This window comes from Oncorhynchus clarkii, chromosome 24, assembly GCF_045791955.1.
Source record: "Oncorhynchus clarkii lewisi isolate Uvic-CL-2024 chromosome 24, UVic_Ocla_1.0, whole genome shotgun sequence".
Classification (NCBI taxonomy): Eukaryota; Metazoa; Chordata; class Actinopteri; order Salmoniformes; family Salmonidae; genus Oncorhynchus; species Oncorhynchus clarkii.
Window position 1 is genome coordinate 5,729,024 of NC_092170.1, and position 22,899 is coordinate 5,751,922.

Sequence of the window (22,899 nt, forward strand, 5' to 3'; positions counted from 1 at the left end):
AGGGGAAAAAACGACCCCCCCCCCCTGTAGTAGATTTGCTCTTAGCTCATTTTTTGGCACCGTTCCTCCACGGGAGTTCTTGCATTTACTCTTTACGCGAGAGAGGAAGAAAGAAGGGTCGAGCGTTAGAGCTGGGTTTGTGAGGGACGGGGTTGTTGTTATTGTTATCGCTACTTGTTTTCCCCACCTCCCTGTCCTGGCGAAAGCTCAAAGCGCTAAAATGGAGGCGGAAAGATCCGGCGGAGTAGCAGGGGGAACGAACCAGAACTCTGGAGGCAGCGGCGTGGGGCGCAACCCGAACGGGCCGAAATCAGTGCTCGGGCAGGCGACAACAGCAGCAGCGGCAGCGATGGCTGGATCGTCGCAGCCTCGAGAACCACAAGACGGCGACGCAGGCCTATCGCTTCCCGGGATCTTGCACTTTATCCAGTTCGAATGGGGACGCTTCCAGACCGAGAAATATCGTTGGGAAGCCGAGCGAGATGAACTCAGGGTAATTATAGTGTTATCACCAAGCAATAGCTGTGTAGACTATGTATTACTAGCTTGTTACGATTAAGAAAAAAGCTAGCCTAGCATTGCCAACATCCCACAGAAGTCACGATCGCTCCTCAATACTTTCCCCAATCGGACAGAATTACTGTCCACATAATCGCGAACCTATTCACCCCTATGCTCCTGGATAGCAGTTCTAAAGCTTTTTTTGTGTGATCAAACCAAACCCAATATTTGGGGGTTCCAAAAAAATGTCACCGTTCTTGACTAGTCTAAAACACTGGGTTGTGGATTTATTTAATGTTCACCATCAATCACAGGACGCTCAATTATCCGTGTGTTTCACATTGAGGCGCAGTCACTGTCCGAGCCACACGCTGATCCCAACGCAGCCAGACATATAGTCCACATTGTCTAATTATAGCGGATCACACAGGTGGCGGTGTCAAAAGGCTTTGTAGAGTTGCCCCAACGGTAATTAACGCCAGATGGTTGGACTCCGCTGTTCTTCAACCCCATCATGGTTTCTATTTTTCTCTCTGCGAGATTACGGTGGGTCACGTGACTCACTGTCAATTACAACAGGGATTCAGTGATGCGTCTGTAAATCCCGGAGCCACACACACACACACACACACACACACACACACACACACACTAAAAAGACCGATGACGTAATGCGGTTCTTCCGCCGTTTACACACGTTCACATGTACACTCATGCCTGCCTGGGGAGTGCGAAGCTTGTTTTTTTTTATTGCTTTCCCCATCACGTGGCCTTCTCCTGTCAGCACGTTTAATTATAAGGATGCTGAATGAACATGAGCTGATGAAATACGAGTTTGCTTGATTATTTACAGTAGCCTAAAGGTCTGTGTAGAAAAGCAATACCATTCCACTGCTGTCAGTGTATTTCACTCTCCCGCTCCCTCTACCCTATAGGCTATAGCCTAGTTAGAAGTAGGAACTTTATATAATATGGATGAACCATAACAAACTGGCCGTGCTGATCTTATAGCAGTGTGGGGATTGAAGTCAGAAGTATGTCACCACCACCACTAGAGTCTTACTGGGAAGGATTACTGTGCATGAATGTGAGTGTGTGTGTGTGGTCTGGTTTTCACAGGCTCAATTAGCAGCAGAACTCGGGCCAGGAGAGAGAGAGAGAGAGAACACACAGTCATGCAGAGAGAGAGAGAGAGAGAGAGAGAGAAACAGACAGACAGACAGACAGACAGAGACAAACAGACAGACAGACAAAGAGAAGTAAAGGGGGAAAGAACACATGGCCATGCACACAGAAAGAGACGATGAGCGAACAGAGAAATAGAAAGAGAGAAACCCACAAACAGACGAAGAGACACGGACCGAGAGACAGGCCACGAGGCGGATAAAGAGAGAAAGTAGACAAACACCAAACAGAATGAGAGAGAGAGAGAAAGAGAGAGAGAGAGAGAGAGAGAGAAGCGTTTGGATGCCCTGTTCAAACAGTAGCCCAGCAGTTTACATAAGAGGACACCAGTGGCTGCTAAAATAGAGATAGCCCTGTGGCGAACACACACACAGCCTCCATGAACATACACACAGAACACACAACACTATACAGAATAATAGCCTACAGTTTCCTCTGGGCTAGTGCTCTGTCTCAAACCAAAAGTTGATTGATGACTGCCTGGTGTGTGGAAACCATTGGCCTTCCCTGCCATGTGACTGTGTGCGTATGTGACATTGACAGGGCGTGTATGGTGTGCCAGTGGTATCTTTTTTAGGGCTGAATCGTGTCGTTAAACGGGAACACCTGTGTGGCACTCTGTCTCCTGTGACAGCCAGCCAGGCTGTGGCGGGGCTGGGTCGAGCAGTTGGCTAGGCCAGGTGTGACCTAACGTAGCAGGCGTTTCTTTCTGGTCCTGACAAGATATATTTTTCTTCTGCACTGTTCAACCAATCCAGTTCAGTGTCGCCTTGTTGACGCCCAAACGCGTAGGTCACGTCACAGGCTCTCTCTCTCAATTTCCCTGACAACCAGATGCAACCGGTTGTCATTGACCCCCGCGAAGGGTGGGCCAGGTGTGACGTCCCCAGAGCAGGGCCATGTGACCACAGCCAGCAGGCCATGCCAGGGGACAGACAGACAGGTGGCACAGCTCTGGGCCCTGTTATTCATCACTGATCTCGCATGACCGGGGATAGGTCAAAGCTGTGTGGCGGCAGCCCTGGCTTAATCCTATCCGGTCAGGTAAGATCAGTGATTCCTTTAAGAAAGCGAGGACGAGGGATACAGCTATAAAACCCGCAGGCCTCTCACCTCTGTCAGGCTATATCTGTCCCGTAGAACTGTAGAGGGGGTCCAAATCAAACAAAGTAATTTCTCTACTGAATATCTGAATATACTCCTGCTGAGTCTGTAGAGAAAAGAGTCTCTACATCTCGTGTCCTACTTCATTCGGCTTAGTACAGTCGGTGCTGATCAAGGACCTACAGCACTCCTAGCTGGCTCATAAATGTCAGATTAGATTTCAACGTTGCGATCGCAGTTGCGCCACAGTTGCTACTTGCCATAAATGGAAGGACAGAGCGCTTTGTAGCCGTTGACACTCAAGAACAGTGACACTCTGACTAGTGGTGACCCAGATGACACCACTTCCTGCTGGGGCATGTTAAGTGGGGCCCGTAGTGCCCTTCTCTCAGCTCTAATGAAATGCCCAGTGCTCTCATGCATGACACGCGTATGTACAGTACTGTGCTTCGCTCACCCCTCGCACACTTCTGGGCTCTCTCACACTTCATTTGGCCTTTCTTTCTCACACTGACACACGCAAAGTCACACATGCAGACTTTTTGCACAACTTAAGCGCTCTCGCACACTCACCTACACATGCACACACACACACTCTCTCTCTCTCTCTCTCTCTCTCTCTCTCTCTCTCTGCATGACTGTGTTCTCTCTCTCTCTCTCTCTCTCTCTCTCTCTCTCGTTCCCTGTCCCAGAAAAGTCCTCTGCTCTACTTGTTGGCTGATGGGTCCCAGAGGGATGGAGGATAACATAGAGGTAAAGGAGAGGAAGAGCTGCCCTTGACCCTGTTCAGCGGTGGTGGCGGAGGCGGGGGGGCTGACTGATGAAATGCGCCAGTCAGAACTCCTCAGCAGGCCAACTTCTGAGAGAGCCATACAGAGAGTGCTGTAATGTTTTTACTCAGAAAGGTAGTTGTTTAGCCTATCTTTGTGCTAAGACTGTTGTTGGTTTATGTGCCAGTGTTCAACAGGCATGTTTATAACATAGTTGATGCCCTTTATATTACAGGTCACAGCTGTTTCTTTTGGTTCAGGTTGTGACTTAATTTGTCCCAGAGGGCAATTGTTTTTTGGCACCAAGGAGTACGTAGACGTACATACAATGCTAGTGCATGAGTCATGGGTTGGCAGCCGTCAATATCAATATAACATTGCTCATGATCAACCATTAGCAGCAGCAATCGTGTGAAGTAAGGCCTACATAGAAGGTAAGTAAAGTTGACGTGACATTTTGGAGAATGTGCACAGCGCACATCATTCAAATGTGCGGATTAAAAAATGCTGACCGCGTTAGCATCATCGGCCCATGTAATGACAACCAAGGCAATAAAACTAGTTAGGACAGACTAACCTCGTCCCTGTATTCACGAGGCCAATGGCCGTAGGGGTCAAAGGTAAATGAGTGCTTGTACCTGTTAGTCTTAACAGTTGGGGGAATCTACACCGGGAGCCAGAGGGTAGGACATGGAACATCCTGGTGTTAGGGGCGGGCACAGCCAGACAGGATAGATTCTAACTTCCTCAGCACTCATCTGCTGTACAGGTCAGACAGACAACGCTGCTGGACTGCTGTGATCTTAACACTTTTACTATCCTAGCTAGTGCTTTTTTTGTTGGTTGTTGTTGCTTTGATACCATGGTTACCATGCCAACAGATCAAAGAAAATGGTAGGACCGATTCAATGTACGCTTTATAAAAGAGAGTCTTCAAGGTCCTGTCAACCTGGAACTTTTGCCCGTTTCCTGAGACAAAAAAAAGGTGTCGCTGGTACTTCTCGCACATCATGTCAGTGTTGCACTCAAAGCTCAATTGATCATCAATCATGGTCCCAAGATATTTATAATTGGCTATGGTGTCTACCACCTGGGCCATAAGGATAGTGTTCTGAGAGGTAGGGAGTTGACACCTGAAGTCCATACACATATCTTTTGGTTTTTGTCACTTTCAGTTGTAGGAAACCGCCGTGGCACCAATGAACAAACTCCTTAACAGGCCCCGGGGCTAGTTTCATCGTCTGAAGCAGACAGACTATTTCTGAGTCGTCCGCAAACTTTAGGATGTGCTGGTTCTTGTACTGGCTATGACACTCATCAGTGTGCAGGATATAGAGGAGGGGCGAGGACACAACCCTGGGGTGAGCCTGTTGAGAATGACCGCTTCCCTGCCAGGCTCCCATGCAACCTCACCCTCTGGGTTCTGCTAGTAAGACAGTCAAGGATCCAGTCCACTACACTAGAGTCTACACTAAACCGATTAGGGAGTTTGTTCGTAGACCTTGCGAGACACTACGTGACCAAAAGTATATGTGGACAACCTGCTCGTCGAACATCTCATTCCAAAATCATGGCCATTAATATGGAGTTGCCCCCCCCCACCTCCCCCCTTTGCTGCTAGAGCAGCCTCCACTCTTCTGGGAAGGCTTTCCACAAGATGCTGGAACATTGCTGCACTAAGAGCGTTAGTGGGGTCAGGCACTGATATTGTGCAACGATTAGGCCTGGCTCACAGTCGGCGTTCCCATTCATGACAAGGTACAAATCTGTCGTTCTGCCCCTGAACAGGCAGTTAATCCACTGTTCCTAGGCCGTCATTGAAAATAAGAATTTGTTCTTAACTGTCTTGCCTAGTTAAATAAAGGTAAAATAAAAATAAAAATCCCAAAGGTGTTTTGATGGGGTTAAGGTCAGGGCTCTGTGCAGGTCAGTCAAGTTCTTCCACACCACCAATCTCAACATACCATTTCTGTGTGGACCTTGCTGCCAGATTGTGAAGCGCGATTCATCAGCCCAGAGTACGCGTTTCCACTGCTCCAGAGTCCAATGGCTGCGAACTTTACACCACTCCAGCCGACACTTGGCGTTGTGCATGGTGAACTTAGGCTTGTATGCGGCTGCTCGGCCATGGAAACCCATTTCACGAAGCTCCCGAGGAACAGTTCTTGTGCTGAAGTTGCTTCCAGAGGCAGTTTGGAACTCAGCAGTGAGTGTTGCAACTGAGGACAGCTGATTTTTACATGCTATGCGCTTCGGCAGTCCTGTTCTGTGAGCTTGTGGCCTACCACTTCGCGGTTGTGTCCTTATTGCTCCTATACATTTCCACTTCCATCAAACACTTACAGTTGACTGAAGCAGCTCTAGCCGGGCAGAAATGTGAAGAATTTGCTTGTTGGAATGGTGGCATCCTATGACGGTGCCACGTTGAAAGTCACTGAGCTTTTCAGTAAGGCCATTCTACTGCCATTTTTTTTTGTCTATGGGGATTGCATGGCTGTGTGCTCGATTTTATACACCTGTCAACAACGGGTGCGGCTGAAATTGCCGAATCCACTCATTTGAAGGGGGGGGGGGGGTCCAAATACGTGTGTGTGTGTGCGTGTGTGTGTGTGTGTGTATATAGTGTATATGCTTGAACTTTTGATGTGGGTTTGATCACAGATCACTGATCTGTAGGGAAGCCATCAGAGTGAAGTAAATCACCTAAAGTAGACTCCTTCTCTCACCTCTACTGGCCACACTTCCAGACTCAGGATCTACTCCAATACTTTTGAAATGCATCATCCCTCCCACCCATGAGGTCCTTGCTGATCTGTATATGATTGGATGGCCCGGGTGAAGTTCAATTCCCACCTTATTTCTGTCCGCAGTCCAGCTCTTCCAGCAAGGAAGGAAGGAAGGAAGGAAGGAAAGGTGCGTGTTTAAAACGGGGCCCCTGGATTGGACAAGATCCTGTTGTTCAGACAGGGAGGGGACGCGATGTTCATGGATCGTCATGGTACTCTGACATGAACAGATGACGTGCTCCTCCTGTGCGTACACTGTACCACAGCACAACAGGCACACACACACACACACGCACACACACACACACACACACGGCAAGTAAAGCCATGTCAGATTGCAGGGCGCCAGTGGAGACCGAAGTGGGTGTATATATTTCCAGGAATGTCGGGGACAGTGGGAGAGATGACTGATGCTTATCTGGGATGAAAGGGACACTCCAAAGAAGTGTGTGTAAAGAAGACGTGTGTTCGCGTGTGTGAGTGTGTGTACAAAGCGTTGGAAAAATGGCTGCACCCAACACAGTGCATCTACCTGGTAGCTACCTTCACTACCCGGCTTGGCCACTCCTCTGCTATCCCCAGACGGACACAGCTCTGAGCATAGTGCCCTTCAGGTCTATTTTAGTACCGGGAGTCTGTAGGCGTGACATGTAGCTGCTGCTAAACCAGATAGAACGGTTCAATCTGAAATGCACGGGAGGTGCTGCACTCAAAGTGATGCGTCAGGTAGTTAGGTAGTTTCGGTGTGCAGTAGCACCGTCACATTCTTCATGTTTGCGCGAGTACAGTTTGCGTATCCCAGCCGTAAGGTCTCGCTGGCGTCGACCTCGTGCAGACCGCCATGGTAGACGTGCCGGCGGCATTTTTTAGACTGCTCTACTTTTCTGGGGCCCGGGAAGAGCGATTGGACCACACACACGCACTTCTCTCCTCACGATGGTTTCCCCCCTCCAGATGTCTGGGTTTGCTGGTCAGGAGAAGTTCTAAATACAGAACGCCACTCCATCCACAACCCGCTACTTAGCCCGGTGCTCGGTTGTGGAGCCAAACCCATAGTATTTCTGCACTGTACGTTGTATTTGTTTGAGTGGTCCAAACAAACTTCGCCTGGGATGTGGCATGCTCAGTAATGTTGTGTGTGTGTGTGTGTGTGTGCTCATATGCTTGACCTGTGCGTGTGTGTGCGCGCAGGCTCAGGTGACGTTCCTGCAGGGTGAGAGGAAGGGGCAGGAGAACATGAAGCAGGACCTGGTCAGGCGGATTAAGATGTTGGAGTACGCCCTTAAACAAGAGAGGTCAGACGCACGCACGCACACAGACACACACAGACACACACACACAGTGTAAGGCTTGGGTAACACTGCCATCTTGTGGTTCTTCCTCTCTCTGCAGGTCCAAACACCAGAAGCTGAAGACAGGCAGTGACCAGAGCCCAGGGGAGAAGAAACCAGAGGCAGAACAAGGTATGCAGGCTCTATGATGACCTTATGTAGACTCTACGTATGCTCTAGGCCAGGGGTGTCAGACTCATTTTGCCCCGGGGGCCGCATTCGGTCTTCAAGAACATTTTTTGGGGTTATATTTCCTCGCCATCCAAATGTGCAAAAAATGAGTCCTTCTAGGCATAATTTGATGCTGCCTGACTTTCTACCTTTCATTTCTGTGATTGTTAGCGAGTTGGACACAGTCAAGAAACTGTACGAATGTAGGTCCTTTATCAATTCTACTCATTTCTGTTTTGGTCTTTAGAGAGTATATTAACACACAAAAACATGAAATATCATTTTTTCCACCAACGGGCCGGATTGGACCCTCTCGGATGGTCTAATGATTGGTTCACAATGTAGCCTAGATCTAATGCATTCTAAAGCAGAACTAGTAACTTCCCTATGCTTCTGTTTCCACGTTTTCACCATTGAAATGTGTGTGTGTGTGTGTGTGTGTGTGTGTGTGTGTGTGTGGAGCTGTAAGTGTTTCTCTGGTGATTCCTTCTGTTATATCGGCGCTTCCTCCTCTAATTGACTCGTCCTGTACCCCGCAGTGCCTAATGGGCCAGCAGAGTCTGAATCTGAGCCAGCCAATCAGATGTCCTGGAAGGAGGGCCGTCAGCTACTGCGCAAGTAAGGCTTTCTCCCCATAGCGGGAGCAAGGCTTCCTCCCCGTAGCGAGAGCAAGGCTTCCTCCCCGTAGCGAGAGCAAGGCTTCCTCCCCGTAGCGAGAGCAAGGCTTCCTCCCCGTAGCGAGAGCAAGGCTTCCTCCCCGTAGCAAGAGCAAGGCCTACTCACCGTAGCGAGAGTAAGGCTTCCTCCCCGTAGCGAGAGCAAGGCTTCCTCCCCGTAGCGAGAGCAAGGCTTCCTCCCCGTAGCGAGAGCAAGGCCTACTCACCGTAGCGAGAGTAAGGCTTCCTCCCCGTAGCGAGAGCAAGGCCTCCTCCCCGTAGCGAGAGCAAGGCTTCCTCCCCGTAGCGAGAGCAAGGCTTCCTCCCCGTAGCGAGAGCAAGGCTTCCTCCCCGTAGCGAGAGCAAGGCTTCCTCCCCGTAGCGAGAGCAAGCTTCCTCCCCGTAGCGAGAGCAAGGCTTCCTCACCATAGCGAGAGCGGCACTGTCCTCAACACCTTTAAACAAACTGTTGAGTCTGAATGAAGAGGCTGATCGTGTGTGTCCATGGTTTGCTCGTGTGTGTGTTCGGTGTGTGTGTAGGTACCTGGAGGAGGTGGGCTACTCGGACACCATCCTGGACATGCGTTCGAAGCGTGTGCGCTCCCTGCTGGGTCGTACCAGCCCCGAGGCTAACGGCGCCCCGGCCAGCAGCGAGCAGCAGCCCGCCCCAGACCCTGAGCCCCTGGCAGGGGGGGAGTCACTCCTCATCAGACAGATAGAGGAGCAGATCAAGAGGTGAGAACCCCAACACGCACAGCCCTGTCCTGGGTGTAGGGTGCTGTGGACAGTGATGAATGGAAGCTTGTCTCCATGGTAGTCACTGTGAAGTTGATCAGTACTCTGTCTGTGTTGGTGTATTGCACATTCTTTGTCAAATTCCTATAACTGTCAGTATTGTTGTTGGGAGTTGTGTGTTGCCGCTGATGTGTGTGTGTGTGTCGGTAGGAACGCGGCGGGGCAGGATGGTTCTAAGGAGCGCCTGGGTGGTTCCGTGCTGGATAAGATCCCCTTCCTACACGGCTGCCAGGATGACGATGAGGATGACAGTGATGAGGAAGATGACTTCCAGGGCATGGGCGCGGACCGTATAGACGGGCAGCGCAACAAGAACAAGAAGCCGCGCGTTAAGGTTCCGATCACGTCAACACGGCAAAGTGTGTGTGTGTGTAGTTATACCCCCGCGTGTGTGTGAGAGAGTGTATTAAAGGTCTTCTCTCTCTGTGTGTGTGTGTGTGTGTGTGTGTGTGTGTAGATGGGGACTGAGCCCACGACCACAGACCTGGACCCTGATGACGAGGAGGAGGATGAAGACGACTCGGAGGATGCCCTGAGCGAGTTTGACTTCCTGGGATCAGGGGAGGAGGGGGAGGGGGCGGGAGAGGCCCGGATCTCAGGGGACGGCCGGGAGTTAGGTACGCCGTCATCATAGCAACCGCCTCAACCACACCTGTCTGTCAAGCTTTCTGTCTGTCTTCTCTTTCTGTCTGTCTGTCTGTCCCTCTCTCTCTTTCTAGGGAGTTATATGTTCTGTACACTCACCTCTACTGCCAATAAACCATTGTCTATGGTGAACCATTGTCTGTGTGTCTCTATCACATTTGTTGTTTGACTTTGTCATCCACGTGTCTCTCTCTCGATCTGAGGCAATGTGTTCTGTTGGCATAACGCATGCTGTTTGGTGTCTGTCTACTTTCTCTCTTTATCCGCCTCGTGGCCTGTCTCTCGGTCCGTGTCTCTTCGTCTGTTTGTGGGTTTCTCTCTTTCTATTTCTCTGTTCGCTCATCGTCTCCTTCTCTGTGCATGGCCATGTGTTCTTTCCCCCTTTACTTCTCTTTGTCTGTCTGTCTCTCTCTCTCTCTCTCTGCATGACTGTGTGTTGTCTCTCTCTCTCTCTCTCTCTCTCTCTCTCTCTCTCTCTCTCTCTCTCTCTCTCTCTCTCTCTCTCTCTCTCTCTCTCTCTCTCTCTCTCTCTCTCTCTCTCTCTCTCTCTCTCTCTCTCTCTCTCTCTCTCTCTCTCTCTCTCTCTCTCTCTCTCTCTCTCTCTCTCTCTCTCTCTCTCTCTCTGCATGACTGTGTGTGTTGTGTCTCTCTCCTCTGGCCTGGTTCAGAGAACCGCAGGAACAAGTTACAGGGCTTGATGTCGGACTTCCCCCCCAAACCCTCCCCGCCCCCCTCTGTTTTGGGACAGTCTCGCTCCGGGGAAGGTAAGACAACAGCCAAAGCCCCAAAACTCTCTCCCTGTCTGACTGTGCCAGTTTCCTGTATTATGTCATGTTCTGTGTGGATGCCAGGACGAGTAGCTGCTTCTTTTGCAACAGATAATGGGGATCCTAATAAAATACCAAATACCAGAGTAGCTCTGTCTCGTCTAAAGGGATACTGCTCTGAAGAGGTAATTGTTTTAGTATTGGAAAAAGGGGGGAAGGGATGTGTTTTTGATCAGATGGTGGTTGATGTGGTTGTGGGTTTAGCATTGAGAGCCGTTCTTCCTCCGCTCCTTAAAGGTGGCGCTCTGGGTTTTTCCTCCGACGTCTTCATCCTGGACGCCGTCGGGGGCGGAGACATGAACCTGGGGGAGCTGGCTGACCTCACCGTCGCCAACGACAACGACCTCACTGTGGATGTGAGTACTTGAACGCACACACGCACATACGACAGTGTTTCTCCTATGATTTTTTTTTCAGCATCGGTGGCAAAGATAACGGGGGGGGGGCTGAGGGAAGACATTTCAGTTTTAAAGCTAATTTCCTGCAATTCCACACATTTAGCCATGGCTTAGGCCGTGTTCCTATGCTCTCTGAGTGACTCGTGCAATGACATTTGGGGAATTTTAGTTTCTCCCTGGCTGTCTAGGCTGTATGTTGGAGGTTGTTGATTTTCAAAGATGATTTTATAAATATTTGGCTCAATTATCCGTACTTTATCTGAGTTTAGTCATTTAAAAAAAAGTTAGCAGCTGCTAAATGAATACACCCCTCCAACGCTCTGACACCTGTGTGCGTGCAGCTACAAGATAACCGGGAGGAGTTCAAGAAGACGTGGAACCCTCGCTTCACGCTGCGCAGCCACTTTGATGCCATCAGAGCGTTGACGTTCCACCCCAGCCAAGCCGTTCTACTCACAGCCTCCGAGGACGGAACCCTGAAGCTGTGGAACCTCAACAAGGCCATACACTCCAAGAAGTAAGAGCCTAAGGAATAGCAGGACCACAACACGCCAATATCAGGGCCTGTCTTCAGAGCGTGTAATCATAAAGTCGGAATGCTGATCCAGGATCAGATCCCTCCTGTCCATGTTGTCATCTTCATTGTGATTTTTAAAAAGGCATAACTGATCCCAGATCAGCGCTCACTCCTACTCTGAGATGCTTTATGAATACAGGCCCAGGAGTGGGAAAGAAACTGAATGGGGTCTGGTAGTTTGCTATAACCCTGCTGTCATGTGTAAATGGATGTTGTTCTTGGCCTCCACAGAAATGCAGCGCTGGACGTTGAACCCATCTACACCTTCAGAGCCCACAGGTGAGCTCAGACCACACGCACATACACTATAATGTGTTTCTGGGTTAATAGCTCATCTTTGTGTAATCGTGTGTGTGTGTGTGTGTGTGTGTGTACAGTGGTGCAGTTCTGTCTCTGGCAATGGGAGAGGACGGAGACTCGTGCTACAGCGGGGGTCTGGACGGAACCGTGCGCTGCTGGAAGATCCCTGACATCAACGTGGATCCCTACGACAACTACGGTCAGCCACTGACCCCTGTCTGACCGCTCTGTCACCTTTTTTTGCTTCCAGTCTAGCCAGGTTTATCCCCAGCTAACGTATTCAGCTCTGAGTCCGTGGATCACACATGATCAAGTATCATCTCCATGAAAAAACACATTGACTGACATTAGGGCTGTGGCGGTCAAGGAATATTGGATGGCGGTTATTGGTCAGCCAAATGACCACGGTCAGACGCACATTTTGTGCTGCTGCAGGGAGGGGGCATTGCCTAGGACAGGGGTTTTCACTTTTCTTGGGTTGAGGTCAGGTGATTGTGGAGGCCAGGTCATCTGATGCAGCGCTCCATCACTCTCCTTCTTGGTCAAATAGCACTTACACAGCCTGGAGGTGTGTTTTGGGTCACTGTCCTGTTGAAAAACAAATGATAGTCCCACGCAAACCAGATGGGATGGCGTATCGCTGCAGAATGCTGTGGTAGCCACGTTGGTTAAGTGTGCCTTGAATTCTAAATAAATCACAGACAGTGTCACCAGTTAACCAGAATAAAAGTCATTATTTTTCACGTAAAAAACACCTTGCTTGTTTCAGCAAGGAGCAAGAAAGTTTCATCCCGTTGTAGAATCCATTTGTGCGTGTCTCTTTTGTTGTGTAGACCCGGGTATAGAGAGCAGTGTGTTGTCGGGTCATGAGGACTCCGTGTGGGGTCTGACGTACTCTGCCCACCACCATCGGCTGGCCTCCTGCTCTGCAGATGGGACCGTTCGCATCTGGGCACCCCAGAACTCTGCCCCCTGTCTCTCCGTCTTCAACAAGGAGAAAGGTGAGTGTGTGTGTCTGTGTGTCTGTGTATGTTTGTGTGTTTTTGTGTGTGTGATATCTTAACTCTCTCCCCCCCCCCCCCCCCCCCCCCCCCCCCGCTCAGAGCACGGAACACCCACCTCGGTGGCCTTTGTGAACTCTGACCCCGACCAGGCGGTGGTGTCATTCGACGGCGGCGAGACGCTGCTCTATGACCTCAACACAGAGCAGAGCATCATGGTCCTGGAGACCGGCACCAAGGACGGTGAGACTTAAGGGCCTGCTCTAAAACTGTCAGAATGCTTCCTGTGACCTGGCTGGTCGAGCGGTAGTGCATGTGTACGGTGTTGGCCAGGGGTGTTCAGCGACTGTTTCTTGCCGTTGTCTGTTGTGACCGGATCGTTATGTTTGGGCCTCTCAGGTTTCCACTCTGATGCTGCGTTCGTAACCGCGTGGGAGGTGGGAATTTACCAGCTGTGAGGTTGTAAATGCCAGTTGGATGCATTCGTGTGATTTGAACTCGTTGAAAAAACGCAGATTGGGAAATGGCCAACAAGCTGCGCCAACCATAAACTAAAAAGGACAGCTATCATGCTTTGAAACAAATTATAGAGTAAAGAAAAAACACAATTATAGATTGCTTTTTATAAATCTTGTTTTGTTGTTGCGTTTAACTGGCGAAAATGCTGTTATAGAGGGCATTTCCTTAGTCGATGTTGTCAGAGGTCACCATGTGGGAAGAACAGGATTATAGACGAGTTCCCCACTAGTAATTACCAGTTGGTGTGCCATTTCAAGTGGACTTTTCCCAGTCGTATGTGATAAATTCCCTCCCCCCTCATGGTTACGAACGCACCATGACACCGCCTCCTTCAGTGCACTTGTGACTCTCATTGAAGGTCTGTAAGCACAGTGCATCTCCCACTCTGGGGTTAATGTAATGGGCTGCCACTTTTAAGCACGTTCAACACAGGGTGCATCGGCTAATTGATTGAAAACTTTGTCTTATAGAGAGCGGGTACTAGCTGTTTGCTAAAATGGGTGCAAGAGGGAAGTTTGTAACGTGAAAGTGCTCGAGGTGCATATCCGCGGCTATAAACCAAAGACTGTAAAACAAAAAAAATATGAACATTGTTGGTGTTGGTTCTTTGCGTTTCCGTCCTGCTCCGGTATGCGAGGTTTGACGTCGGCGTAAATGTGGCAACATATTTGAGGTGTTGGCAGCTATTCTCGTTGCACGTGGCGACATACTGTTAGCGTTTTATCCACAACTCCCTGTCCATCGCTGCTGTAATCTACTATGAAACCAACATTTTCCTAAAATGGGAGATTTTAACAAATGATGGAGTATCCTCAGAGAATGACAGTTTATGATTAGAATTTTGATGACAACGTGCACATAGGCTCCAGGTGTTTTAACGGAATGGCCTACATCGTTTTTTTGACAACTCAGATTTACCCAAGAGGCATCGGCCTACAATGCAGCGTCGGCATACCCTATAGGACTAGTGTTTTTACTTTTTTAGATATATTAATTCGGTTTCACAGTGCGGACCTAACCGAAGTCCCTGTATCGAGCGGTTCGGGTACGAATACGTGTACCCTTACACCCCTAGTCGGCATAGGTTCAAATCAGGCATACTGCCCTAGGATGCAACCTCTCTCTTGCCTTTCCCTACTGTCATCCTCTCTCTGTTCAATCAAATCTGAAAATACCTTTTATATTTATATATATATATATATATATATATATAAATATATAAATATAAAAGGTATTTTCAGATTTTATTTGTATGTACTGTGCTACATGAGAGTCACAAGTGCGTATCTGGCACTGAAGGAGGCAGTGTCATGGTGCGTTCGTAACCATGCGGGGAGAGGGAATTTACCCCATACGACTGGGAAAAGTGTATATATATCTATATTGAAAAATGTATCATTCTGTGCCTCTCCTGCTCAAGAGAAGCCAGGAGGATCTCCCTCCAATACTGGTCTGTGTGTGTCTGTGAGCTGATCTGTGTGTGTCGCCCCCTGCAGGCAGTAAGCTGATTAACTGTGTGGTCAGCCACCCCTCTGAGCCCATCTCCATCACCGCACACGAGAACCGCACTATCCGCTATCTGGACAACAAGACAGGTTAGCCCACTGTCCACTGCCAAATCCTACCTTTCTGTAACTACGCCAGAGTTAGGCCTCATCTGTTTCGTCTGGGTCGAACTAGCCCATAGCCACGTTACTTTCTTTGACCATTTTAAAGAAATGTAATGCCCACCTGCGTGTGTTACCAGGTAAACTGATCCACTCCATGGTGGCACATCTGGATGCTGTCACCTGTCTGACCACGGACCCCAAAGGCACTTACCTCATCTCTGGCAGTGAGTACCCTGACTTGTAATTGGAACTGGGGGGCAAAAAATCTGCATTTGATTTGATTTTTGGCTTCTAGCACCACACACCTGGGGGTGTATCCTGGTTCCCAGGACCAGGATTAAGGAACCGCATACCGTTGACGATTCTGCCGCACTCGTAACTGTGCTCTCCGCTTCCCCCTGCAGGCCATGACTGTTCGGTGCGTCTGTGGATGCTGGACAACAGGACGTGTGTGCAGGAGATCACGGCCCACAGGAAGAAGCATGATGAGGCCATTCACGACGTGGCCTTCCACCCCTCGCAGCCCTTCATCGCCTCGGCCGGCGCCGACGCACTCGCCAAGATCTTCGTCTGAGAGGAGGCACAGACGGGGACCATCATCCTCCTTGGTGAGACACTAGGGTACAGAGAGAGAGAGAGAGAGTGTGTGTGTGTGCTTTATCTTACAATCTGTTACTTTCTTTACAGTTTCTGCTTATATGAACTTGTCCCTTCTTTTCATTACAGCCCGACAAACACAACTTGGCCAGAGGAGAGTGATGACTACAATGGACAAACCTCACCTGCCTACACACGCAATTTCACAGTTACACACACACACACACACACACACACACACACACACACACACACACACACACACAGACAGACATCCAGTGACATACACACACTAGACTGTGTCCTGCACCCCACTGGCTGGGTCATCGCCAACAGGACACTATTACCCACAGTTCTCTAGCTGTCCCATGATGCCTCACTAACTTGTTGCAATACTAACCATACTGCTTTTCTAACGACTAATCTGGCTGCTCGGTTTCTTAGGTCAGTTTACTACACTGTAATGCTCTGTTCATTTCTACCTTTACAGTCCACTCATGGTTCTAATTAAGGCAGTGTGCGTGTTGACATTGATCACTACACATGCCGATGCATCACCTACTACAATTAGTGACGCGCACACACACACACACACACACACACGCGCGGATGAACATTCCGTTTGAAACTGTGTTTTTTTTAAACGTTTTTTAGAAATATATATAAAAAGCTTAGCTCGCCAGTTGCTAACACACATAAGTACCTGACTACAGTAGAGTCCAGTCCTCATCAAGTGACGGCGTTAGCCGTTGTCTACTGCAATACAGCGTGGGGTCACAATGCATTTCCATTCCAAAGGCTTCTGAGGGTTTTAGTTTGTGTGTGTGTTTTTGGAGTCTTCTCCTAGCCAGTGTTGGACAAACAGCTTTAATTTCAGCCTCATCGCCGAGACACTAAGTCTGAGTGTTTGTGTGTCCGGTATTGTACGGTCATCCATTTCAGTAGAATCAAGTCTGATAGGAAATGGGTGTGTGTGTGTGTGTGTGTTGCACTTGTTTAATCTTTGGTGCTAAGATCTCGTCAGTCCGAGTCTGAATCAGGGACATGTTTGCATTCGAGGTGCGTGTGTGTGGAGTACTCTTTGTCTCACTGGGATATTTGATATTTGATTTGATTTGATATTTGTCATCAACAGTAGCATGAAATGGCTTGTATCATGCGTCACTCTCCAGCCACGACATCTGTTTGTGTTGAGATACTGTATGGGTAATTTTTTTTATCTCATAAGAAGACTAACACGCTATGCTAAGCAGACACTTTTTTCTACTGGTTTCCTTTTATATTTGTGTGTGTGTGTGTGTGTGTGTGTGTGTGTGTGTGTGTGTGTGTGTGTGTGTGTGTGTGTGTAAGTTGGCCTTTGTCATTTCATCAGGATAGCTTGTTTGTGAAAGAGTTTGTGGAGATGATGCCACAGTGGAGACCTCTGACTGAAACGGTTGACGTTGAGAGAAAGTGACACTACTCCCAATATGGCGTCCTGTATTCTCCCTTCCTTAAGTCGGCATCAAGTCAGAATGGTCCTTCGTGCTGGTGTATTTATTTAGGCTTGCGCTTGGAAACATATTATCCATTGAAATAGCTGTTAGGTTTCTGGTTTTGGTGCGAGTCCTCATAGTGGGAAACTGGCCTCTCTCCAGTGTCAATGGAGCCAGCAGGGGAAATTGCCCCCAGGATATGGGAACAAAAGGCACATAAAGAGCCCTCCTTCCTCTCCCTTTCCCCTATGGAGGGGAAACAAGAACAAACACTACCTAACCCTTAGCCCCCCTTACATTGGCCTCCGACAAATACTGAACTAGACAGGGTTGGTGTCTGTTCACCAAGCAGTCACTTTGGGCTTGGATTATTGTTCCTGTTTTTTTCCTGGAAGGGAAAACAAGCGTGGACAAAGTGCGACGCCACTCTGAGCCGCGGGCGACCGCTAAAGACTGGACATATCGGTCAGAGATCAGGGGTGATGCCGTTAGGTAGCCGGTTTATTTTTTTGAACTTTCCGGGGTGGAGGCAGAGGGAGCCCTACGGGCAGATCTCTGGCTGTGGAAACATGGTTCCACCAGGCCAGGGCAGAGCAGGGCATGGCAGTAAAGAATTAATGGTCCAGTAGCACCATGTCAATTGGTAACTGGCCCTGAGCTGCCCCCAAACCTACTAATCAACCCCTCTCACACGCCAGAGGGACAGGGTAGAAGTCGTCCCTAACCACTGATTCCAGATCAGATATTTCTTAATCTCCTTAATGGTTAAAGCCAGAATTGTGGCTATGGTTATCTGATCCTAGATCTGTGGTTTAAGGTCAACTTTAACCAACTACAGTACATGCAACAGGGTCACTACAGGGATCTGAGAAATGACTGAGAGGTCAACGTTTTCCTCTCCACTGCAAGACCTTATGGGAAAACACTCTGTGGTCTAGTCAGACAGGTGTCTGCGGGCTTGGTTTAGTACATGTCAGCTTCATGTGTTTGCTAAAACATGATGGTTTCAGATGTATTGGATTTGACGAGGCAGGGAGAATGCCTAAAGTGCTCCTGTGGCACATTGTGTGCTGTAATGCTTTGTTGTTGAGAGGATAAATATGGTACACAGTTGTCAATCACCCACACTAACTGTTGGTTATATGCTGCACTACATCAGCTGCACTAGACCCCAAGACTAGACCAAGGGGTTATCTGTAGCTCAGCTGTGTCTTAGTGTGGCTGTGGAGACCAGGGCCCAGTTTCCCAAAAGCATCTTAAAGAGCGACTGACCCTAAAAAAAAGCAACTTCTCGTTTTTGAAAATGGCCTACATGAGTCAGAAACACGTATTCTACTGTCAAAATTGACTGCAGAGTGTAATTTTGGTCATTTACAAGTCAGTCTCGTCCAAAACCGTTGTTACTAAAGTTGCATTTGAAAACGCTCATTATTTTCCCGACTGCCTCAGAACAGCGGAGTGAGTCGTTAGATGCTTTTTAAAAAAAATATATATTTTTTACCCTTCCTCGTCACTTTATACACTAAACAGAAGGTCTCAGCTAAACATAGAATCAAGATGTTTATCTGTCTCTGTGAACGCAGATAACTTAAGAACGTAGTTTGACTGCTACAAATACAAAGTTGCCAATGTCCTTGCGATTGTTGCAAACTATAAGTTTCCAAAATACGAACTGAGTTGACTGTGGGGAGCAGACGGACAAACACAAATATAAAAACAGACAATAGGCGTATGTATATAGGCTACATACAGTGCCTCTGGGAAAAGTATTCAGACCCCTTGGCTTCTTCCATACTTTGTTAGGTTACAGCCTGATTCTATAATTGATTAAATCGTTTTTTCCCCCTCATCAATCTACACACAATATCCCATAATGACTAAGCAAAAACAGGTAAAAAAAAAACTGAAATATCACATGTACATAAGTATTCAGACCCTTTACTCAGTTCTTTGTTGAAGCACCTTTTGCAGCGATTACAGCCTCGAGTCTTCTTGTATGACGCTACAAGCTTGGCACACGTGTATTTGGGGAGTTTCGGGCTCTGGCTGGTCCACTCAAGGACATTCAGAGACTTTTCCCGGAAGCCACTCCTGCATTGTCCTGTCTGAGGTCCTGAGCGCTCTGGAGCAGGTTTTCATCAAGGATCTCTCTGTACTTTTGCTCCATTCATCTTTAATTTGATCCTGACTAGCCTCCCTGCCATTGAAAAACTTTCCCACAGCTGCCACCACCATGCTTCTCCGTAGTTTGGCCGGGCGGCCAGCTCTAGGAAGAGTCCTGGTGGTTCCAAACTTCTTCCATTTAAGAATGATGGAGGTCACGGTGGTGTTCGGGACCTTCAATGCCGCATATTTTTTTTTGTACCCTTCCCCAGATCTGTGCCTCAAAATAATTCTGTCTCGGTACTCTACAGACAATTCCTTCGACCTCATGACTTGGTTTTTGTTCTTACATGCACTGTCAACTGTGGGACCTTTTATATAGAGAGGTGTGTGCCTTTCCAAATCATGCCCAATCAATTGAATTTACCACAGGTGGACTCCAATCAAGTTGTAGAAACATCTCAATGATGATCAATAGAAACAGGATGTTTTTTCAGTTTTTTTATATTTAATACATTTGCTAAAATGTCTAAAACCTGTTTTTACTTTCTCATTATGGAGTATTGTGTGTAGATTGCTGAGGATTTTTCTTTATTTAATCCATAACATTGGAAAAGGTCAAGGGGTCTGAATACTTTCTGAAGGCACTGTATATAGGCCTGTTTATTTAAATCAGATTCAAATCAATTTCATGCTCAATCAATTGAGTTCTAGTTTGCTGGCTAGCCTACTGTGCAATTTTTACCTCGATACATTTCATGATATGTAATGTGTGCAATGATATGCCAAATCTCTGATTTGTGCATTATTATTGTTTAAGCATTAGAATATGCCGCCTCAATATTTGCAGCCATTAGGTGATAATCTCTCTAGGAGCTGATCCGTTGTCAGTATTGTGAAATTATTATAATGTTAAAGTAAGATATGAATAGACAGAACTGATCCGAGAGCAGTGCTGCCTTTCTTTCGATCCTACCAGTATTGACACATGCTCCAACGACGCACTTGGCGAACGTTCTTTCTGCGTGTTTTGGGAAACGCATGTTACATCTTCGGGCGTTGTAGGAACGATAGATTGTTAAAACACTTGTAAACCTAAATTCCATCGCTATCGGGAAACCAGACACCTAAAGTGTCTCACTGGCATTTCTCCTCCCTTCACGTAAATATTGAGACGGCATGAGTGTGTTGGATGAACTCTGCACTCAGTGTCTTTGTGTCAGTCAGTCTACATGTACGTCTGCAGCATTGAGCTATAGACTGGTCCCGAGACGCTCAAACTGTCCCTCTTCTGAGAACAGACAAATCAATGTGACAAATGAAACAAAGCGAGAGGAAAATAAAAAGGACTGTAAATGATCCAAGACTAGAGCTGCCGTTATGTGGTGTACATGTCCATTTTCATTTTTTATTTGTTGCTTTTTCCCCCCCTTTTGATTATAATTATTATGGAAGAATACTGTAGTATCATAAGTGAAATAATTATTCTTTGCTAGGCTTAGAACTTGCTTGTGATTGATAATGACAATGTATACCTTGTTTAAAAAATAAAAAAAGGTTAACAAATCTGAAAAATGACAAAAAAACTAAAAACATCGAAAAGTGATCAGTCCGAGGCCAAGGTAAAGGACTCGTTTCTTTGTGTTTTTATTTTTTTAATAGCAACTTATCACTGTGTGATATTTTGTATATCATATTAAGCTGCATTCAAACAATTTCCTCTAACTACAAGGGATAAGAGACCTGCTTCTTATTGAGTTTGTTTTATTATATATATTTTTTGAACTGCATTTTAGCTTGTATCAAATGACAGATTTTCCTCCTTTGGTTTTGTTTACTTTGCGGGTCTCGTGTTGTATGTCATTAAAGAAAAATGAAAAATGAAAAAAAAAAGAACGATTTTGTACAGTGAATTTGAGAGCAATATTGTCATTCATTATTTCTTATCAACTGTCATTCTTTGCTGTATGTTACATGTTAATGATCAACCTAATAATCCAGGGCTTCCCTCATATGTTCCTTGTATAGAAACATAGTAGGGTTGTTCCACAAAATGAGTCCCTTTTGACATTTTAAGTAGACATTTTGCGCCAAAATTGAATTTTTAAAGCCTGTTATTAAATGAAGTGCCCTTGTAATATAGACCACATGGAAAATGCAAAAACAATGTATGAATAAAGTCTTGCTAAAATGCCAAAATTCATCATTTTGACATGTCCCTCTGTGCACCATCTGAGACTTCTAGGATTGAAACCCACTTAACCCCAACATTTCTCCCAAGGTTTCACCATTGTAAAGCCCTAGTTATTTTGTTGCTTTGACAAAGTCATTTCTAAAGATTATTGTTTATTTGTGATTCATTTTTAGATAAAACATTTTTTTTTAAACAACCTGGCCCTCATTTTAAGTTCAACCCTGTTATGTGAACTGAACTCACATTTTAATATCGTGAAACTATTCCTTAAAATAAAGTTTTTCAAAAGAAATATTGAACATCAAATCATAGTGTAAAATCTTGGCTGTTTGGCTGTTTTCTGGTGTTTTTTTTATTTTATAAAACTGAGCGAGTTGAGCATAATATGTCAACCCTGTTGCCAATAGATCGACAGGCTAAAATGTTTTAACATTCCTCCTGTCACAATGGGATTTAGGACTGATTTAAGATGAAATCGTCAACCCTGTTACTTGCAAGTCATTTATTTAAAAATGTAACATCTCTTGAGATGGGAAAACATGTTTTTATTAAGTTTGTCCTGTCCTCTTTACGACAGAATGTAAACATTTGGTAAAATTAAATGTTACACTACCCAAAAGGGACTCATTTCATGGAACAACTCAATCAATACACTCTTCTCTCCCTCACCTGCCTTCTGTCCAGAACCGGAATGAACTAGACAGTTTTTACAGGTCTCTGGGATAACATACAACAGGACCCACAACATGCAAGTGACCAAAGGATTGTTCATGAAAAAGTCACATTAACATGACAGTCGTGACACCCACCTGCTACCCATGCTCTGGAGAAGACAACTCAGAAATATCAAGCTTCCTGAAGACTAGCAAGGTCAGTTGTATTACTCATGTGATGAAGATCAAAACAGACCTTGGATCAGTCTTATGATGAAGATGTCAGAGACTCTGAGGGATGCATGTCCCTCTAGTGGGACACAACTCTACAACTCAGAACAACCGCCGATAAGAATGTGCTTTTTACAGTAGGTTTATTGTGGTCACTTCTCAATCTATTAGCCATAGATGATGCTAATTAGAATATATCTAAATAATAGTTTTTCATAATAAGCAATTAGACGTTGAGCAAACATTCAACAAAGAGTACCTACCAAAAGTCATAACGCTAGTTAGTTACATACCAAAATCAATGTTTACAGTTCTGTTTTTACTCCCATTTTTTACAGCTCCGTAGATGCACTGAAGGTGCGGTCCTATATTAGAATCAGAGAGAGTCCTGTATATGTCGTTGGCACTGCCAAGGGGGAGAGGAGAGAGAGAGAACCAAAAAAGCAAAGCCACGGAGAAAAGAGTGATAG

At 46.8% G+C, this 22,899-nt stretch overlaps 1 protein-coding gene across 1 annotated transcript; it reads left to right on the forward strand.

The window, feature by feature from the left end:
* The first annotated feature begins 30 nt into the window (after positions 1 to 30).
* On the forward strand, positions 31 to 21,244 carry LOC139382292 (striatin-4-like). Its single transcript, XM_071126174.1, has 18 exons — positions 31 to 493; positions 7,538 to 7,641; positions 7,739 to 7,809; positions 8,388 to 8,466; positions 9,045 to 9,239; positions 9,450 to 9,633; positions 9,757 to 9,916; positions 10,613 to 10,708; positions 11,009 to 11,127; positions 11,511 to 11,686; positions 11,978 to 12,025; positions 12,124 to 12,245; positions 12,880 to 13,047; positions 13,150 to 13,290; positions 15,063 to 15,161; positions 15,314 to 15,400; positions 15,581 to 15,784; positions 15,903 to 21,244. Exons 1-17 carry the CDS (start codon positions 221 to 223, stop codon positions 15,748 to 15,750), a joined length of 2,292 nt encoding a protein of 763 aa, XP_070982275.1. The 5' UTR covers positions 31 to 220; the 3' UTR covers positions 15,751 to 15,784; positions 15,903 to 21,244.
* Positions 21,245 to 22,899: the final 1,655 nt, after the last annotated feature.